Source organism: Adiantum capillus-veneris, chromosome 18 (genome assembly GCF_014529385.1).
Source record: "Adiantum capillus-veneris isolate H3 chromosome 18, ASM1452938v2, whole genome shotgun sequence".
NCBI classification, from domain to species: Eukaryota; Viridiplantae; Streptophyta; class Polypodiopsida; order Polypodiales; family Pteridaceae; genus Adiantum; species Adiantum capillus-veneris.
The window spans coordinates 135,081,032-135,103,501 of record NC_140948.1 but is presented as its reverse complement, the minus strand read 5'-3'; the positions used below and the strand labels follow the sequence as shown (position 1 = coordinate 135,103,501).

General features: G+C 43.1%; 1 protein-coding gene across 1 annotated transcript; it reads right to left on the bottom strand.

The window, feature by feature from the left end:
• Positions 1 to 8,106: 8,106 nt before the first annotated feature.
• LOC147436471 (KRR1 family protein) lies at positions 8,107 to 10,291 on the bottom strand. Its single transcript, XM_086489348.1, has one exon. The coding sequence runs from the start codon at positions 10,184 to 10,186 to the stop codon at positions 8,204 to 8,206; it is 1,983 nt and encodes a 660-aa protein (XP_086345474.1). The 5' UTR covers positions 10,187 to 10,291; the 3' UTR covers positions 8,107 to 8,203.
• Positions 10,292 to 22,470: the final 12,179 nt, after the last annotated feature.

Below are 22,470 nucleotides of genomic sequence, written 5' to 3'. Positions count from 1 at the left end.
GCTATTGCACTATGCTTCAGGTGAAGCTCTAGTATATTGTGGAGGCCATCAATGCTATGTGATTTTAATGGTATTTGACCCAGGTGATTCGAAAGATCTTCAAAAGCAGGTTCACTATGGATGGGTATTTTTGGGTCTACATGGTGGCTTCTTTCTGCTAGATCCTGGCATAGCATATTTGGAGCAGAAGTGCTTCAAGTTATTTGATTCATAATGTGTGTGCTTATGTGGATATTATGCTGCTCCACTATTGGGGCAAATTCTTATTATTCCATTTGATCCTAGGAGCTATTGAAGAGCGACTTGCAGATTCAAGGATTTCATTTATTTTCCTCTAGCAGGTTACTTGGCAGTAGATTTATTTTTGGATGTATGTTAAGACAGATGTGTTTTCGATTATATGATCAATAAGCTTACATGGCTAGCTTCCAGTTGACATCTTGGACAATTGTTATAGTGTCTTCACATCTTTTGAGATGGTTTTGCTACCAGAACTTGAAGTAAAGGACTTGACGACCATTCCGTGTGCAGACAGAGTAAGGCATACTTGAGCTTGACAGGGTTCCTTAAAGAGAGCTGATGGTCAAGCCATGTGCATAAGTAACTGGAGCACTTGAGTTTGGCGGGTTCACTGAACAGATTTTTTAATTGCAAGCTTGGAGATACGACCACTACGGTTCAAGGGTTGTGATGGGACAGCTACCAGATAATTCAGCTAGACTATTGATGTTATGATTTACACCTTATTTTTGTTTTACATAGCTTTATCAACTACGTGAGCTTGTTGACAAGTAGCTTAAGGTATCTGTAGAAGATGCAGCTCGAAGACCGGTTGGCACAGACTGGAGGCTGTGCAGGTTCAGAGGGGGTGAATGTCGTGCCGCTCCGCTCCATGACAAGAAAATGAGCAAAGGAAAGCCAATCTGGTTTATTTGAAGCTTACAGGATTAATCGACAATTATAAGGGCTTGCTAACAAGCCGGATTTTTAAGCTCAAAGTGTGCCAGATGCGGCTCTAAGGGTCAGAAGATGTCTTGGTAATGCTAAACAGTGAGTATTATTGAAGTGGTCATTGCTGGGGGTTTATTAATCCAAGCTGAAGTACTCAAAAAGCTCTACATGCCTGTCTTTACGGCTCGTCAATCGGAGCTACGGGTAAGAAGTTATGACAGTTTTAAGTTGAGTCAGTAGCAGATCTGTACCGGATTGGGCAACTGCAGCTGAGGGGGCAAAAATGAAATGAATGCGTCGAGCTGAAGTACTCACTTTGTGGAGCCCATCGGTCTTTTCAGATCAGTGATCAGAGTTCCGGTTACCAAGATATTGGCCGGTAAATATTCACCGAGGGCCAATTCCGTACCAATCCGGTCCGCTCGGCCAACGGGCTGCAGCTGGGATTTTGGAATGCATGGAGCAGTAATTGGTTTGAGTATCACATTCGGAATTTTGATACGGGCATCGAAGTTCAAGAAGATAATGCCGTGTTTGGCAGTGCTTTGCTAGCTATGTATGCCAAATATGGTGCCGTAAATTTTGCAGAGCTTCGTGTCTGGAATGTCGTCTTTTGGAATGCAATAATTGTAGGCGATGCCTTGGTCGGTATGTGTACATAAATAATGCGAGAACTAAAAATTATCAATAATGTTATCATGCTTGGCATTGCCTTGGCCGAATGTATACAACACCTCATGGCCGGAAAGTGTGTCTGAATGCCGCCAATGAAGGAAGCTTTGGCCGGGGAAGAAATGTTGTGCTTGACAATGCCTTTGCCGATATGTATGCCAAATGTGATTCCCTTACGATGATTATGGCCGCCAATGAAGAAGCCTGGCAAAGCCTTGGCCGACATGTGTATCGGACATGAACCCGAAGCTTTGCATGGGCCATTTGTATGCCAAATGTGATGCCCTTTACAAAGGCCGGCGGCCCAAAGGCCTTCTCAATGGCCGCCCATGAAGTCAATGAAGGAGGGTTTTTTAAAAAACCTAATGTAAAGCAAAAAAGGGAAAAACCCATGGCGTAACACAGAGGAAGCGGCGCATGAAGACGAAGATGGAGTCGCACAGCGCACTCCGGTGCTCCGACGGCGACGCGCCAGAAACGTAAATGGATCAGCTTGCCATGGCGCAAAGTTTCGGCACCAGAGGGGCTGTATTTCGTGCTGGTCATCCACCTGGCTGCCACGTCATTAGGAGGCCCTTCCCATTAGCGATATTCGCTAATGGGATGGCCAAAAATAAGGTTTTTTTTCTCATGCATCTATAAAAAAGGAACGGCTCTTGGGACTCGGGCATCATCTTCTCTTGCCATGAATACTCTATCGGAAGAGGAAGCCAAGGCTCATGGGCTCTCTCTGCTTAAGCGAAGAGGGAAAAAGCTCTCGAACTCTCAGAAGCAAAGGTTAGCCAAGCTCTTAATCTCGTAAGCTATCTATCTCTCTCGGAAGGAAGGCTCTCTAAGCCAAGGCCTCTGGAGCTCATTAGCCATTGTGCTACCAAAGTTCTCGAAATCGTGCTACCAAAGCTCTCGAACTCGTTCTTCCAAAGCTCTTGAACTCGGAAGCAAAGGTGAGCCCATTATTCCTAATCTGCTCCTCATACCTTCAAGCCGAGGCTAATCCTCCTCATACCTTCAAGCCGATGCTAATCTTCCTCATATCATAAGCTCGATGCTAAACCTCTCTAATCCCTTTAAGTAATCCTAATCTAAAGCTCTCAAGGCTAAGCTCTTTAATCGGAAGCTTAAGCAATTGAAGCCATCCTGATCTAAAGCTCTCGAGTTTAAGCTCTCTAATCAAAGTTTCTCAAGCTCTCTAAGCCAAGCTTCTCGAACCTCAAGGCACAAGCCATCATAATCCTAATATCTCTATCATGAGCCATCAAAACCTTAACCGGATAATCTTAAGATCTCTAGGCCATAAGCTCTGGATATCATTAAGCCTTGATTAGCCATTCGAACCAAACCAAACTTAAGGCGGATCACGTTAAACCCATTCAAATCAGAGATTTAATCCATAAACCTTAAGCCAAATCAGACGGGCATTGGCAGACGGAAGTTCCTGAGCCTTACTGGGAAGAATCAGAAGGCGATACAAAGCAGGTGATTGATAGTTTCTTGTTAGCACCTGGACTAAGCCAGGTTTTATCTTGTAAGGGGCATTAAGCCTCCATTAGTGAGTGATTAATGATGACTACTGTGGCTTAACTGGAATTAAGAGTACCGTTTGTTTTGAGCAATGTCTTGTTAATTGTGCCTGCTGCATCTCTTTTCCCCACACCTCTCACAGCCAGGGGCCCGGTGCCTTCCCGACTCACCATTCACACATTTATCCCCCGACATCAGAACCCTATGAAGTTGAAGCAGCTCACTCGAGCACATATCTCAAGTTCGGTCTAAAGATAGCAGATCTAGCCCCTCAAATTGCCCATAATTTCTCCATCCGGATTTCAATCAGTGAGCCGCAAAGAGAGGCTTGTAGATCATTTTGAGTACTATGTTCTTGGCCCATAAACTCCCATTTTGAAAAATTTGAGAATCTCCACTTACAACACCAAAAACACAGTTACATTAGCCAGTTACTGTGCCATGTTCATTGCTTAATTCAACCAGATTCAATCTGCATCTTTCATTCCTATTTCCCATCCTGGAAGTGGAGCGACATGACACTGAGAACATCTAAATTTTTAATCTCGAACACTCAGTTTTCCCCACACTTAACCCACACCTTTTATTTCCTCTCACAAAGGACCCAACTTTGTTCAAGTCCAACACACAGTGTTAGATACTATTCAATGCACAAAAGACTTTTAAAACCTCTTGCATAGTTTTCCTACCCTGTTTCATATCAATCACAATAAATCTCCTTGTCACTCATTCTATTTTCACAGGCAATGCATTTCCTATCAAGACCCCTATGCCAAGAAGATCCCCAGCTGAAATGGAGCACATCAATCAAGCCGTAGATGATATGCTTCAACAAGGTGTGATTATTCCATCACATAGCAATTGGGCATCCGAGCCTCATGTCGTTAAAAAAGATGATGGTTCACACTACTTCTGTATTGATTTTAGGTCTCTCAACAAGGTAACCCAACATGAAGACTATCTACTTCCACGACTAGATGACCTCTTGGATCAATTAGGCCAATCATGCTACTTCACATCTTTGGATCTTGCATCTGGCTATTGGCAAATTCTTCTCAATCCTAGAGATGCCAATAAGATAAGCCTTTTGTACTCCTAAGGACCTGTACCAATTCACTCAAATGACTTTTGATTTGTTGGATTTTTGAAGCACATTTCAGAGGACATCTAATTCTAGATTTCATGACCTGATACAACAAAAGGTTATTGTCGGACGACATTCTAGTCCACACTAAAACCTAATCCAAGCATCTAGTGGTACTTCAAGAGGTCTTCAATTGAGTTCAGAAGTGTAATCTCTAATTTTAATTTTGCAAATGTAAATGGGGTGGGACCAAGCTCAAATTTCTAGGATATGTGATCTCATTCAAAGGGATACGGATATGTGATCTCATTCAAAGGGATACAGGTAGACCCAACCAAATTCATTGCAATCTCCTCCTCACCAAAGTCAAAACCCTTCAAAGCTTTTTAAGGATGGCCACTTTCTCCCTTAGGTTTGTTCCCACCTTGCTCAGATCACACAGCCTCTTTGGGCTCTATTTAAGAAAGGAGCTCACTTCAAGTGGAATCCCCTTTGCCAGGAGGAATCACACCTTCCGAGTGAACACAAAGTCGAGTAAGTTTTTACAAAGAAAGAGTGCAAGAAAAGAGAATTTGCTTGGATTCAAGAAATAGAGATTAATTTAATGGATCCATTCATCTGTCAACCAAAGAGAGAGTTAAAAAGTAGTCCTCTCAAACCATGTGGTGATCACATAGTATCAATATCAAAATAAGAGACAATTACACAAGCTTAAAAGACTTCTGTAAGATTGTATAAATGCATTGGCATGACACACACAGCAACAAGAACATAGGAAGTCTAACCAAATGCATATCAAAAACCTTGTTGTATGCACGAGGTAAATGACTTTCTCAAAATAGATACTAGCTAAGTATTGAGTTCTATGGTTGTGTGGATGCTTTTGCACTTCCTAGGGCTTGGAAAAACTCGACCTTGGTGAGAGTAGCTTGATATGTTAACTCATGTACCAGAAGATCCATACCTAACACCCGCAAAAAAAAGTACATATGCTTATAGGGCACGTATGTGAGCCTCTTGCTCTCATATCGCTAGAAATCTTCACATGTGTAAGTCACACCCTATCGCTGACATGGCTGATTCAGTCCACCCCCATCAAATACACGCCGGGTTCACCAAAAAGTGTCGGAGAGCGCGGTTCACCAAGGTCGACCGAGAAAGCGTCAAGCTTCTAATTGTAGATGGATAGTCAATGTAGACTCAAACCAAGTTAAATGAATGCAATTAGAGGTGAGTTTGGGGTTGATAAGAGCATATACTAAAGATTAGGGATTAATGGCGAGAGCTAACTGAAGATTAGAACAAAATTTACGACTAATAGCATTAGAATTTAACCAAACGACACAAATTTTGATGCCCGCAAACAACGGATGCTTTCGAATTAATAATCCAATAACCCTGTTACAAGATTGGGGATTAATTGCGAGAGCTAACTAAGGATTAGAACAAAATTTACAGCTAATAGCAGTAGAATTTAAGCAGACGACACAGATTATGATGCCACAAACAATAGATGCTTTCAATTTGATGATCCAATAACCCTGTTACAACTCGATCGCATACTTCATCGTTTGGTAAGCACCTCGACCTCACCTCTTTAATAAAAAATCCCCAATCGTTGGAAGCAATCTGCAATTGTCAGGCACAATTTCCACCCTATATGGTTCTCTTGCTCATAATTCCCCTAGATTTTGATAAAGAACTCCGTGGCTCAGAATCTCAACTAAGCTCCCCTTGATTTTCACGGCTATGTCCACCTCTGAAAGCTTATTTAAAGGTTCTCCTAATTCCCGCTTTGTGTCATGCAGTTCCAATTATTGACGATGGTTAAAGCCGGAGCGAATATAAGTTAGCAAGTCCACCGCTCTCGAGAGCTCCATTCCTTCTGATTCTTTCCTTCTAGCTCGGCTTGTGGAGAGAGAGAGAGAGAGAGAGAGAGAGAGAGCGCCATGCCTCGTTTTTCCCTTTGCATGTCAATACCCACTTCTAGCTCCAATTGGAAGGAGAGAGAGCTTCTCTACCACGTTCACTCCCCTCACCTTGCCGTTTTCTTCATGCCATAACCCCCCTCCCCACGTTAGTGTTTTCCCCCCCCTTATTCATGCAAGGATTCCCCTCAAAAAACTGCCGGCGTTATTGATGTCGCATGAGTAAGGCATCTCCAACAGCACCAAATCCGTTTGGAATCGTGCCGAATGGGTGCTTACAATCTTTCCCTTAATGCTCGTGCTCTTCTGAACCTTTCCCCGCTTGTCATCAACCCCACAGACCCTATGCTCTATTCACTGCTGGCATGCTCCTCGCCATCACTTTTTTTCTCCCTAATTCATCTCCCTAATTCACATTGAATAGGTTTTCTTTAAAACCCATCGGGAAGCCTTGTATGGTGTTCTGACATACAAATGCCATGATATTTGGAGGGCATTGAGAGTATTCAGAAGCATAACTTTGTCTTTGAACCATTCTCAACGGGCACAAGTTTTCCAAGACAATCATGAGCATTTACGCATCTTCTAAAGTACGACCAAAAGCACTACATCATCCACATATAACAAAATCATGATCACCACATTCCGCAATCATAAACTCTTCAACGTCTTCTTGTTGTATGAACTCAAGTACCATGTACTTGTGAACATTTCTGCATTCGGCTCATCACCTCCTCATAAATCCAAGAAATTGCGTACATATATTCATTTGGCACTTGGAATCCCTCCACACATCTCCAAAGATTCTCCCAGGGAACCATATCAAAAGCATTTGTGAAGTCCACAAAGTAACAATACAATCCAAAGACCACAAAGCTGGTGTTTCTTATTCCTATGGTGTCCCATTGAAGTGAGGAAATAGCTCCTTACCCGTTGTATTCAGTAGAGGACCTCCTTAATGCATTTGGTTTGTTTCACTCTCATGGTGCATCTATGTGGCAGCTTCCCATTGGTGACCGTACACGTTTCCTCCCCACCCCGCTCTCTCTCTCTCTCTCTCTCTCTCAAAGCCCACACACACAAGCCTCATTATCCCCAACTCACATTGAAGAATTATACAAAGCAACCAGCAAAGTGCACTGCCTTGCAAAATTCTATCAAGGGGCCCACCATGACTAGAGTGAGACATCTGGAGGCGCGTGTAGAGTAGTCATTATTTGACACCAGATTCAAACATCCAAAAAAAAGTTTGACATCATACAACAATTAAAAATCAGCAGAGAAAAACCTGCACTGACCCAAGTAGAAACTACGCTGCTGTCCACATAAAATGTTTCCCGAGCCCTGAGACACTCCTCTCGTGCCCACCTTCAAAACCCTTCAGGACCTTGAGAATTTAGTCAATGCTCCAAGCCAGAAAATGATACAAACCCACCAAACACTTGCTAGAATAACTATTCTCTCAAAACAGATAAATGATATTACAGCAACCTTTTCATGTCACCATGATCAAAATTTGTTGCTGCTGTCAATGCTAATGATAGCAGGGACATTCATTCTTGTTTCGAAGTAGAGATCAATGTTCACATGTCAATAAGCTGAGGCTTCGGGACCATATAAATGTCCAAAATTACAAAGAAGACAACTGGTGTCCCTTTCTAAAATACATGAACATGTACAGACTTCAATGTTTCATACCCTTCTTGCTCTATGCAAAATAGCTCAGACAAACCACATAAATCTATCTAGAAATAGCTCTTTTCAAGATGTCTGCTTTTCAAACCCACAAGCAACACAACTACTGACGACAGAGGTGCAAGAACAGCAAAAGCTTGGCATCGCCCACCAGAAAAGAAGCAATCCCTGCTCGTAGAATCATCACACCTCACTTAATCGGGGGGGGGGGGGGGGGGGGGGGGGGGAACTTGTACTATAATAAGTCTAATCATAAAACAGAAACTTCCACTCAAAACATTGATGCTCAGTATGACACGAATGCAACAAACACTAACTCAGTACAGGATTAGAAGATATTTCACAGCAAAAATCAAGTCTGCTTTCGCTTTTTTGATGGCTGAGAAATCTTGCCATATGCAATGAGGCGGGACTCAGAGAGAGAAAGACCCTTCTTTCTCCTCTTCCTTTTGCGCTTAGACCCCTCTGCTTCTGAAACTCCTTGTTCAAGCTCCTCTGGCTGTGCTTTAGAACTGGACTTACCATCCACACTGACCTTTTGAGCAGACTTGTGCTGCTTCAACGCCTTCTTTTTCCTTGTCTTTTGGCTTACCTGGAAGCGCCACTTTGGCTTCCACTCTTGTGTTACATATGGAGCTATTTTCTTTAGCGAGACGAATTGATTCAGGTCTTTGTCATCTGCTGCAAGAATCTCAGCTGCACTCAGACCATACATACTTGGCTTGATCTGGCGGTACTTGAACCTAGTTGGCAAGTCTCCAATCATGTCCTCATAGTCTAGTTTGTAGTATTCCTCTAATTGCTTGTCAAAAGCGAGTTTCTCCCGTAAGGAGATTTTTGCCTTTTTCTTTCTCTTGGACATGCCTCGTGACTGAAGAGCTTCATCATTATCTTCTACATCTGCATCGTCTCCATCAGCAACTTCCGCATTTTCCTCGGACTCTTCCATCTCATCATCATGCTCCTCATCATTTGACTTGAGCTCCTTAACTTTTTTGCGAGCTGCCGTAAATCCCACTGTCGCATTACCAGCATCTACTTCCTCATCCCAACCCTTCGGTAGACCAAGCATTTCATCCTCTTCCTCAAAATTGGGCTTCTTAAGATCATCCATATCATACCCTTGAAACTTCTCATCCACATCCTTGGCCCCATAATACTCAGCACCAAATGCCTCCCTCATTTTCCTGTCATATTCCTCTGGATCAAATTCTTCTTCAAGATCATCTTCTTCTAGAAAGATTTCATCAGTCTCCTTCACACCCGCAACTGTTTGGATCTTCTTCAGTCTCTCTAGAATCTCTTTCTTTTTTATATTCTTCAGCCGCTTTAGCTCTTCACGCCTTTCAAAAGCAGCTTCTGAAAGTCTCTCCTTCTTCTTTTCTCTCTTTTCCCTCCGTGAATCATCTTTCCTTCTTACAGAATCTTCGACAACCCGAGAGTGACCCATTACCTGTGAGCCCGCACCCTCTTCAAAGCGAAAATTGTACTCTGCCTCAAACCTCTCCTGGATTTCCAGCTCCTCCCTGTCTTCAATCACTTCACCAACTACCTCTTCATATGAGGGAATCCTGTCCTCATCTTCGTCTACCCAACCTTTCTTCAAGAGAAACTCTTTCAAAAATTTATCATTCTCATCCAAATTATCATCTTTTCCAAAGTATTCCTCCAACCTCTGTGCAATATCCTTATCGTAAGAAGCCAGCTCTGCCTCACCTTCAGGGACTTGCTGTGGCTCCCTTTTACGAAGCTTGAGAAAAGCATCCCCCTCATCATCATTATTATCAAGCTTGGCACTGCTCAGAAACTCACTTTTCAATGCTTCCTGCTCATCAGCATATGTAACGACTCGATTTTTCTTGCCCCTAAGTCGATCTTCATCAAGATCAGAGCCATCTTCCAGTAGCTGCTTGGCAAGCGCATCCTTGAGGTAGACAGGCTTATGGGGCTTCGACCCATTCGAGGAAAGAGAGGGACGTACCTTATCTGCATCCTCAGGCACATTTGTATCCTCCCCCTCATCTTCATAAAAAAAAATAGCGTTTGCAGAGTATATGGAAGGGTCTTTGCGCTTGATTTTGGAAAGGGTCTCGAAAATGCGAGCATCTGTGTCAGGGGGGACGAAGCCATCATCAGAGGACTCGTCATCTTCATCATCATCAGAAGAATCCACAAAACCGCGCTTCTTCAACTCTTGCAGCCGGTGAAGAGCTTCGCGCCGCATGTTATGGGCAAATCGGTCCGCATATCCCTGATTAATGTTCAAGCGGGGGACTTTCTTTTCTTTCTCGCCATCTGAATCCTCGTCGTCCAGAGGTAGCGCCTTGCTCACCATTGCTCCTCCGAGCTCATAACCTAAAGCTTACCACCTGGGGGTTTTCATTCTTTTTCTTTCTAATATACGCAGACCCTCCGAGACGCAATACAGGGTTTTCATTTCCATATTGAATATTGATAAACAACCTAAGAACCATACCATGAATAAATCTCCTCCATGTTAGGATGTCTGCATTGTGACTCTCTACATGTCCTAATCCTTAGGCTGGGTTCACATCAGGCGGTGGAAGTCATGAGCAAAAGCTGCGAGCCAATCAAAAGCTCTCTCTCTCTCCATGTCTTGTTCACATAAGGTGGCGGAAGGTGATGACAGGGCAGCCACATCAAGGAAGAGAAAACCTTTTTCTCTTCCACCCTCCCTTGTTCCTCTTTCGAACCCCCACCCGACCCCCTCGTGAGCACTTCCTCCAACCAATGGTGCATTGCCATGCAAGCAAAGGGAACTTGTGCAGCTACCGCCTTGTGTGAATACTAGGGAGGTGGAAGAGATGAAGCTACTTGTCTTTCGCCTGGAAGTGAGAGAACCTTGCTTTTCTTCCACCACCGCACTGTGAACATAGTCTTAGAAGTGAAATCTAAAAGCATCTAGTGCTCACAGTAAACGTGTTTTTGAAAACTTGGAAATGTTTTTACACTAAAATTTTTGGAGTTTTGGAGGCTTTCTCATCTTCAAGTTTGAAAGTTTGAGGTAAGTTTTAACAATTCTATGTGGGATTACATTTTTTTTCGAGCACTAAAACCATCTCATTGTAATAAGAGCATCTTATAATCAAGTTATAGATTTTAGTCCTCTATCTAGTATTTCTTTTTATGACTTTATGTAATAACTCAGGGGACTAGCTTAGGAGATCCACCTCTCTACCACCCTATATATAGACGTGTGGTTCATAGCCCTAGTCTAAATGGATCCCCAGTCTGCATTCTAAGCCGTCCAGGCCCTTGGCCTAGGTCTGTGACCCCTTGGGTTGCCCTTGGCCTTACATTACTCCCCCCTTAGAGAAGTGTTTTCGTCCTCGGAAACAATTCCCCCAGGGACTGCAGTTCGGTACTTGGGCTGTCAGGTTGGTTTGGACTTGTCTCCCAAGCAACAGATTGCTCCCCTTCTCCTGTCTATCAGGAGAAAGTTGTTACATTGGAGCTCAACACGACTTTCTTTGGCTGGTAGAGTAGTAGTGGCAAACCAGGTGTTGTTGGCGACTATGTGGTATATCACTTCTTGCTGGATCTTCTCGAATTCTTGTATCAGCCAGGTAGAGAGGCTGATCAGGAACTTCCTTTGGTCAGGACGTGACACTCAGATAGCCCGAGCCAAAGTGGCTTGGCAGGTCATCACTCTTCCTTGTTCACAGGGAGGGCTTGGGATCATTCACCCAGCACAGCAGAGCATAGCCCTTCTTGGGAAGTTCATCGTCAGAGGGCATCTTCCAGGTGAGGAGCCCTGGAAGGAGTTCTTGCTACAACGGCTTCGTGCTAGGGTGCCTCAGGCAGGAGGCCCCTTGCAACCTTCGACCAGATGGATCTTCACAGAGATGCGCAAAGTTGGTTTGAGCAGGAGACTGAAGGACCGTTTCGCTGTGAGTCTGCTTTGATCTTGGGAGCTCTTGCGGCGAGGCCTAAAGCAGAGAGAGCCTACTTACACGGAAGAGCGCCTACGGCAGCCCCTTGTCTGGAACCCCATGGTTAGCACTCAGAGAGGCCACTTGGTTGGTAGTCAGCCTCATGTTTTGTCATAATAATCAATATCTAATTCTCCTAAATGATTTTCTCATGTTAAACTGATCATTCAATATGGGGAAGTGCCAGGGGAGAAAAAGCTAGAATATTGGTTAAGCTAGCAGACCGGCCACAGTAGGGATCCAAAGGAGGGAAAATAGGGATCCAAGGGGGGGGCATCTGCAAAAGAGCCATGTGCAACAATGGGCTAAAAAGACCCTAAGGTTCAGCCCATTAAGACTTCCAAAATGCTAAGGTTCCAAAATTCAAAGGTTGTGTCCAAAGGTCAACCATAGGGGGAATTGGATGCTTTGTGTGTGTCCCAAAAGTCTTTACACATCCCTACATAGAAGGGGGCGAGCCTAGCTTGTAGGGGATGAGAGAGAAAGACACACACACACACAAGCTCCCTTTACACAAAGGGAAAGGGGGACACATGTCAGCTCCCTAGGCCAGATGCCCACAAGGTGTACCCAGTTCCTATTGGATGGCCTTGGAGGTGGACCAATGAGAATTAGGCTAGAGTAAATCTAGTTTAATTAATTTAAAAACACTTAATAAAAGGACCAATGAGAATTAAGTCTCCTAGATGACTATTGGACAATCTCCCAAGGGGTCCAATGAGCATTCAGCAGCCCAATGGCTTGCCTGATTCCTATTGGCCAAGAGGCAAAGGGGTCCAATGAGAGTTTAGTTTAATTATTAAATTAACTAAAGCTCTCACAAAAGGGGAAAGGGGGACACATGTCAGAAGGCTATCACTTATGCTGCTTAATTGTGATAGGCTAGCCCTAGGGAGGTCCAATGAGAGGATAGGAAGAGCAAATAGCAAGAGGGGTCGCCCAGGAGAGAGAGGGGGCTGATTTTTGCAAGGCATTATCACACACACACTCACACACAGTCTATGTGTGAAGAAAAGAAGACTATCTCTTCCCAAGCTTTAATGGAGAGCTCATCATCTACTCCAAGCTTGTGAGATAGAAGCCTACATCAACACACTCTTGGCATGTGGATGCAAATCCAACCAAGAGCCAAGCTTCAATGCATGCTCATCTCCTCTACCAAGCTAATTACTAAGCTAAGCTATGCTAATATGAGTGATTATGTGAGGAGATGTACATCTTTCTCATAAGATACTCCTTCTTCCTCTCAATCTACTCTCATACCCTGCTAGCTCTCACCATCTTCGAAGGTGTGTGAGGTCTTGGGTCTGAGACCGGGGATAATTGATGTTGTGTTTGCTAAGTGTTTTGCTTAGTGCATGAAGCTTTCATCTTCATTACACTAGCTAGTCTTGAAGGAGCACAAAGAATTGTATTGTACAATGTCTCTCTGTTACCATATACATATGGTAGTGATGTGTGTGAACACACTAGGACCGCCGGGGCATTTTTTCCCTCTTTAGGAGGTTTTTTTCCCCGTACATTGTATACACGCCCATCACTCTAGGGCTATCTATCTTTCCATTTCACACTAAGTAACACACTCTCTATTGTGTGCCTTGAGCTTCCTTCGTCTTCTCCAAGCTGTGTGTGTTTCTCTGCAACCCTAATTCCAACAATTGGTATCAGAGCAGGTCACGTCCTCCCGGGCGTAGTCGCCAGTTGCTCCAGCACACGCCTGCTCACTTTCTCCGATTTCAGTGAGTTTTGGCGAGCGTTCGTAGGTCGACAAATATTTTGGGACTGCTCGAAGAGCTTGGTCTGCTCAGAATTTTGATTTGGGCTCATTTCGGCCTCCGTTTCCACTATAGGCAGTACTGCACAGGCTATTTCCTCATTTTGTGCAGAATTTCTGTCAGTGCCGTTTTCTGCATAACAGGTGCCTTATAGTCTTCTACGGTTTGTGCTATATAGCACAGGTTGTTCCCGCTCCGTTTCTCCTATTTTCGGGCAGTTTTCACATCAGGTGCAGCATTTATCATGGCTGACAACAACAACACAGATGTGTTCAAGATGTTTTCTGCTGAGGACAGGTTGGATGGGGACAACTACCCTATGTGGGCTTATATGATGCAACATGTTCTTGTGTCAAAAGGTGTCTAGAACATTGTGCAGGGCATTGATGTACGTCCTGGTTCTGAGGATGTTGCAGGTCTTGCTGCAAGGATTTCAGTTGTTAGAGTTGTTTTGCCTACGGCAGAACAAGCTCGTTGGGATGTTAAGGATGCGCAGGCTCATGCATTGATTGCGTTGTCTGTGAAGCGCACCATTGTTCCTCACATCCGTTCAGCAAAATCTGCAAAACATGCTTGGGATATTCTAGCAGGTCTTTATGCAAGCCGCAATGAGGCTAAAATTGCTTTGCTGCGTAAAGAGCTGGAGTCGAAGATTATGCATGAGGAAGATGATATGGACACTTTCCTTGCTAGTGTCAAGGATATCAATGAGCAGCTTATTTCTGCAGGTGAAGTCATTTCAGACAGTTCACTTTGTGCAGACTGTTCTTGATGCCTCACCAGATTCCTACCAGACTTTTGCTAGTACTTGGAGACTGATGACCCAAAGAAATCTTGAAGTTATCAACTTTGATGCATTATGCACATTGTTGTTGCAAGAGTCACTTTCTAGAAAAAACAGGACTAGGCAGCGTGCAGTTGAACAGGCTTTTATTGCTTCTCAAAGAAAGGGTGGTAACAACAATGCAGCCACTTCGTATGGTTTTGCTGCGAGTGGCAAAAATTATGTTCCTAATGCTTCTGCTGGCAGCAATTCGTTTGGAAATTCTGGTGATAAGGGCAAAAAGAAGATGCGTTGCCATTATTGTAAAGCCAATGATCTCTTGATCAAGTCGTGTCCTAAGTTGAAGGCCAAAGAGGCTAAGAAGAAAGAGGGTGGTTCCACTGCAAATGCTGGTTCCACTACAAATGCAGCCATTGTTCAGTCTTCTGTGAAAGGAGACTGTGTTGCTGATGTTGATGCAGAATGGGCTTTTAGCGCAGAGTGCACTTACAATCCTGTTGTCCATGATGCATGCTTGTCAGTTGATGCAGATTCACATGTGTGGTATTTCGACAGTGGTGCTACAAAGCACATTACCTCACATCGTGAATTGTTTACCTCTCTCGAGTCTGTCCCTCATGGGAATTCAGTCACTTGTGCCAACAACGCCTCTTATCCAATTCAGGGAGTTGGAAAGATTGTGCTCACTGCTGCTAATGGCAGTTCCTTCACACTTGTTGATGCACTTTATGTACCTGGGATCAAGAAGATTCTCTTATCTATATCCGCACTTGCTAGACTTGGACTTGTAGTCAAATTTGTGGATGACAGATGTATAGTTCATGATCTCAGTTTTGGTGATGAAATTGCTACATCTGGGCTTCTGTGCCGTGGGTTGTATAAGCTCACCTTGTATGACAAGTGTGGACAAAATTTTGCAAATGCTGTTGTAGATTCAAGGGCTATTTCAGATGCAAAACTTTGGCATGCACGTTTTGGTCATCTGAATTTTGCCAGTTTGCTGCGTTTGCATAAATCTGATATGGTTGCTTCTTTGCCGCCTCTTGAAGCACCTGTCAAACATGTTTGTGAAGGCTGTATTTTGGGTAAGATGCAGCGTTCTAAATTTCCAAAGGATGGTTCATTCCGGGCCACATGCAGGTTGCAGCTTGTGCATAGTGATGTTTGTGGGCCCATGCAAACTCCGTCCTTGGGCAATTACCTGTACTTCGTGACTTTCATTGATGATTACTCCAGGCATGCATGGGTATTTCTGCTTAAAGCGAAGTCCGAAGTCTTTGTGTGCTTCAAACAATTTCTGGCTATGGCTGAAAATGTCTCGAAATGCACTATGGGCACCCTCCGTTCAGATAGAGGGGGGGAGTATATGTCTCATGAATTTAATGCATTTCTGGCTAGTCGTGGGATAAAACACCAATGTACAATGCCTTATACACCTCAGCAAAATGGTGTTGCTGAGAGGAAAAACAGGTCACTGACGAAAATGGCACGATGTATGGTCAAAAGTCAAGCTTTACCGCATTCTTTTTGGCTTGAGGCCATCATGTGTGCCACTTATGTACTTAACAAGTGTCCTACGAAAGCTTTGCAATCTATTACTCCATATGAAGCATGGCATGATAGAAAGCCTTCTATTGAGCACATGCGTGTTTTTGGCTGTATGGCATTTGCTTTGGTGCCACAAGTGCAGCGCAGAAAATTGGATGATAAGGCTGTCAAATGTATTTTTATTGGTTATAGTGCTGAAAGCAAAGGTTATAGGTTGTATCATTCGCAAACAAAACGTATTCTGGTTTCTCAGGATGTAGTGTTTGTGGAAGATTCTGTTCAGCCCTTGCTGTCATGTACTAGAGACAGTAATGTAAGCTCACAGGACATTTATGACACTTTGTTGCCTCTTTTCAATTGTGGAAATACGAATGTAAGTTCCAATGAGGCAAATGTATAGCCTATGGGGGTTTCTAAAAATGTTTTAGATCAGCCTATTATTGATGCAGATGTACATGATGTACTTGATGAGGAAAGGGCTGAAAATGAGCAGGCTAGAGGTATGCCAAAATGGCTGGTGCACACTTTGCGTGACAGTAAATTGGATGCACCTTTGTCTAGTCGTACTTGTTCAGGCTCTTGCCATGCATCTTATGCATCAGATTGTTATGCTTTGGCTGTGTCTAGCTTACATGATGTTGAGGAGCCTCTGTCTTTTGATGAAGCACAATATTCAGAAAATTGGATGGCTGCCATGCAATCAGAATATGATGCACTTATAGAAAATGACACATGGACTTTATGTGATTTGCCTCCTGGCAAAAAGGACATTGGTACGAAGTGGGTTTACAAGTTGAAATGCAAGCCGGATGGTGAGATCGATTGCCATAAGGTCGACTTGTTGCAAAGGGTTATGCACAACAAAAAGGCATAGATTATGAAGAGGCTTTTGCTTCCACTTGTCGTATGACTACTGTGCGTTTTCTATGTGCATTGGCAGCTCATTTTGGTTGGGATGTACATCAATCAGACATTGTTACTGCTTTCTTGAATGGTGACATATTTGAGGAAGTTTATGTAACGCAGCCTCGCGGTTTTGTCATAAAAGGACAAGAGACAAAGTGTGCAAATGTAACAAGGCTTTGTATGGGTTGAAGCAATCTCCTCGTGCTTGGTATGAGAAAGCTGACACTCATTTGGTCAAACAAGGCTTTCGTAACAGTCCAACAAAAAGCACATTGTATGTAAAGCATGAGGGTGATGTATTTCTCATCGTGGTTCTTTATGTTGATGATTTGCTGATCACTGGACCAAATGAGAGACATATTGCTGAATTTAAGGCTGATTTGAATGCTACTTTCAAGATGAAAGATTTGGGGCTGTTGCATCATTATTTGGGTATACAGTTTAAGCAGTGTGATGGTGGTATTACCTTGTGTCAAAAAAGTTACATAGAGACATTGCTATGTAAGTTTGGACTTGAGGATTGCAAACCTATTGCCACTCCCATGGAAACAGGTTTGAAGTTGAGTCTACATGATGCTGGCGATCCTGCTGATGTCACTCTTTACCAAACTGCTGTTGGTTGCCTCATTTATGTATGCAACACGAGGCTAGATATTCAGTTTGCAGTCTCACAGGTCAGCAGATTTATGCATAGCCCAGGGTCTAAGCATTGGCAGGCTGTCAAGAGGATTTTCCGCTACCTTAGTGGCAATTTACATCTTGGCTTGTTTTATCCCAAGGGGGGATCATTGCCGCCAAACTTACATGCTTTTTCGGACTCAGATTGGGCTGGTTGTTTGGACACTCGAGTGTCCACAAGTGGTTTTTGTTTCATGCTTGGCAGTTCATGTATATCATGGTTGAGCAAGAAGCAACCTACTGTGGCCACTTTGAGTTGTGAGGCTGAGTACAGGGTAGTCTTCACAGCTACGGTTGAGTGTGTATGGCTCAGACGCCTTATGGCTTATTTGGGTGTTGGACAGGACACTGCCAACACTATCTACACTGACAGTCAGAGCGCATTGGCAGTTGCGAGGAACCCAATTTTTCATGATCGCACAAAGCACATTGAGGTGCATTACCACTATGTCAGGGAGAGGCTCTCAGCAGGAGAGATTAGCTTGTCTTATGTGCCAACACAGGACAACCTTGCAGATCTTTTCACAAAGGCATTGTCTCGTGAGAAGCTTGAAGCTTTCCGCAAAGCTTTGGGCTTACTCCCCTTTGTGGACTGATCCTATCCTCAGGGCATGGAACTTCCCTTTACTCATGTGCCAGCTCTCGTTCACCGCGTCACTCCAGGGGGGATTTGTTACCATATACATGTGGTAGTGATGTGTGTGAACACACTAGGACCGTCGGGGCATTTTTTCCCTCTTTAGGAGGTTTTTTCCCCCGTACATTGTATATACGCCCATCACTCTAGGGCTATCTATCTTTCCATTGCACACTAAGTAACACACTCTCTATTGTGTGCCTTGAGCTTCCTTCGTCTTCTCCAAGCTGTGTGTGTTTCTTTGCAACCCTAATTCCAACAATCTCTTCATGGGAGAAACCATAATACAAAGCCTTTTGGAGGGGGGACCGGCTCCATGCAAATCCGGTTCTCAACTGTTGTCAATAGCTTAATTTCTCTCTCTTTTGAAATTATTGTTCATGCTATCTAACTAGGTGTTATGATTTTTGTTGCTCTCTCCACCCAAGCACTCTTGTAATTCTCATTAGGAATCTATTCTAATGAAATGCCCACTATGTTCATGCTAATTTCCGCTACACACAAGTTTTTAGGCCATTAAATGCTACACCCTTAAAAATCGGTGCTTTTGTATTTTTCAACAAATCTTTCACCTCTTTCTGGGTGATAGAGTGCCAAGAACCTAGATTGGGACGCGATCCATGATTGGCGCCTTGCTCTTGCATATATGTGTCAATAGAACCCTTGGAATGCTGTTGCATATATTGCACTACTAAATCTGATAATTTAGTAACATTTTCATTCAAATGTGCAAAATTATTCTCCATTACAGACACACATGTTTGCAATGCACAAAACTCTTGTATATCAAGCAGCTCATAGCTATCATCCAAACCTTGTGTTGCGAGGGTACCCTCCATGAGCGTATCTGACCGCGGGGCAACATGAGGTGGATTTGGCATAGAGTGCTCAAAAACAAATGCATGATTCATGTTAACATCTGAATCCATGGAGGTGTGTGTTGTGCTAGCAAGAGAATAGAAGATACCTTATCTTCAATGTGGTCGGATGAGAATAATTTAAAACTACCTCGATTGGTCATGCCAAGTAGAGACCACCAGTCAATGACATTGAGGTTGAACAACAAGTTGTAATGCTATGCCAAGGGTAGGACTAGGAGGGCATGTACCTATGCAAAGTGTTGGACACACTTGCAGTATAAGGGTGTATATATAGCTAAGAGCCAAAGGGCCAGAGGCCTATAAATAGGACGGTTGGGTGGTTATTCGCAAGTTTGTCTTACATTGATATTAGAGCTCAGGAAACGGGGAGCTATGGAGGAGGGGGAAAGCCTTGCATGAAGCTTACATGAGGCATGCAAGCTCCTTGCAGCCAAAGAAAATCTCTCTCTCTCTCTCTCTCTCTCTCTCTCTCTCTCTCTCTCTCTCTCTCTCTCTCTCTCTCTCTCTCTCTCTATCGGTAGGAAGCATTGTGTCCTCTCTCTCTTGATCTCTCTTTCCTAATTCTTTGTAGGGATAGTGAAGTTAGGATTTTTTTTCCTAAATCTTTCTACGTCGATATGGTAAAAGGAAGGGCTACAAGCCATCTATTTTGGAATGTCTAAGAGCCATCTGCTTGTAATCCATCAGGGATTGCTTTGATGATGGAACAGATTTACCCAGTTGAGTTTCCATCGTCTTTAATGAATAGGCAAGAGTATTGCCATTAATGATTGTATGGGTATCGCTTTCGCACCACGTACTTTTAGTGCCAAGATGAAGCTGATTTTTTTATTATCTTAAATTTGTACATGCTTATCTATACCACGGTGTATGGATGAGATAAGTGTTTTAGACAACACGAATGTCCACAAGAACCCAAGGGTATAAACTTGTACATCTAGTCATAATAATTGATATCTAATTCTCCTAAATGATTTTCTCATGTTAAATTGATCATTTAATATGGGGAACTGCCAGGGGAGAAAAAGCTAGAATATTGGTTAAGCTAGCAGACCGGCCACAAGAGGGATCCAAAGGAGGGAAAATAGGGATCCAAAGGGGGGGCCATATGCAAAAGAGCAATGTGCAACAATGGGCTTAAAAGACCCTAAGGTTCAACCCATTAAGACTTCCAAAATGCTAAGGTTCCAGAATGCTAAGGCTCCAAAATTCAAAGGTTGTGTCCAAAGGTCAAACATTAGGGAAATTGGATGCTTTGTGTGTGTCCGAAAAAGTCTTCACGCATCCCTACATAGGAGGGGGCGAGCCCTAGAAGTAGGAGATGAGAGAGAAACTCACACACACACACACACACACACACACACACACACACACACACACACACACACACACACACACACAAGCTCCCTTTACACAAAGGGAATGAGGGACACATGTCGGCTCCCTAGCCCAGATGCCCACAAGGTGTACTCAAATCCTATTGGATGGCCATGGAGGTGGACCAATGAGAATTAGGCTAAAGTAAATTTAGTTTAATTAATTAAAAAAAACTTAATAAAATAACCAATAAGAATTAAGCTCTCTAGAAGACTATTGGACAGTCTCCCAAGGGGTGCAATGAGCATTCAATAGCCCAATGGCTTGCCTGATTCCTATTGGCTAGGAGGCAAAGGGGTCCAATGGGAGTTTAGTTGCATTTATTAATTACCTAAAGCTCTCACAAAAGGGGAAAGGGGGACATATGTCATAAGGCTATCACTTATGCTGCTTAAATTTCATTGGCTAAGCCTCGGGAGGTCCAATAGGGTGTGAGCATGAGCAAATAGCAAGAGGGGTTGACCAAGAGAGAGAGAAAGAGAGAGAGGGTTGATTTTTCAAAGGCATTATTTCACACACACACACACACACACACACACACACACACACACACACAAGTCTATGTGTGGAGTAAGAAGACTCTCTCTCTCTTCTCAAGCTTTAATGGAAAGCTTATCACCTACTCCAAGCTTGTGAGAAGGGAGGCCTACACCAATAACTCTTGGCTTTGTGATGCAAATTCAACCAAGAGCCAAGCTTCAATGCATGCTCATCTCCTCTACCATGCTAATTACTAAGCTAAGCTATGCTAATGAGTGATTATGTGAGGCGATGTACATATTTCTCGTAAGACTACTCCTTCTTCCTCTCAATCTACTCTCATACCCCGCTAGCTCTCACCATCTTCGAAGGTGTGTGAGGTCTTGGGTCTGAGACCGTGAGGGAATTGATGTTGTGCTTGATAAGTGTTTTGCTTAGTGCTTGAAGTTGCCATCTTCATTGCACTAGCTAGTATTGAAGGAACACAAAGAATTGTATTGTAAGATTGCATGTTGATAAATCTTGGTTAAAAACTCCATTAAAAATGTATATGAGAACTCAAATTTTAACCATAAATAGCATATCTAGAGATGCATACATGAGGAATAGTGCATATTAGAGAGTTGGACTACAAGACTAGGAGGGTAGGCATTGTTGGACTACGAAAGTTTAGGAGATTAACTAAAATACGAACGCATAATCATAAATTAGTTAAAATGGGCTTGAAAGTCGCAAATATATGGCAAATTAGTGTACATCTAGGTTAGTTATGGTACCGTTGGTTTAATTGAACGTTATTTAGAAGACTTGGAAGGCGACGTTCATTTGGTGTGTCCGCCGGGAACCAGCTGGCTATTAAAGCTACGGGACACCGTGGTGCATATATTTTGCATGCTGGTACCCAGGGTTTGGCCAATCAAGAAGAGGCAATGTCTGTGTAGTAACGTTGAAAGGAGCGAGTCTTAGATTGACTTTTGATTATCTCAATATTATATATACTTTTCATGCTTGTAACCTTGGATGAAATGACTTTAGCTAAAGTTGACATAGTGTGAGTAAAGCTCAAGATGCATCTTAGGTGATTTAGAGAATATTACTTAGGCTGATTCAGTTTGGTCTAAAGGGACTAAATCAATGGAGCAAGAGAATAGTGAAGGTTATAATGTGGGTAGTGTGATTAGAGATTGTTTGGCCAAAATATCCATATTAGACATTGAAAAGAAACAAGCTTTGCTTGAAGCTAAACATAACAAGGACCTAGTCAGGTTAATTGATGATTGTTATAGTTATGATGTTATAACATTAAAAGAGGAAATAGGAGAGATGTGTCAGATGATTAACCACGAACGTAAATCTCATTTTGAACAGATAGCATCCTTGAGAAATGATGTTAAAGTAATGAGAGGGGAACTTGAAAAGTATAGAAAAGTAGCATTAGGTGGTGAAGTGACAAGTAGCCATAGGGGAGATGAGAGTATAGTTGCATTAAGAGAAATGGATAGTAATAATTATTGTGTCAACCAAATTGAAAAACTCAATACTTCATGTTCATTAGAAACTACCAAAGAGCAAACTAAGGGAGGGAATGAGTTGAAAATTC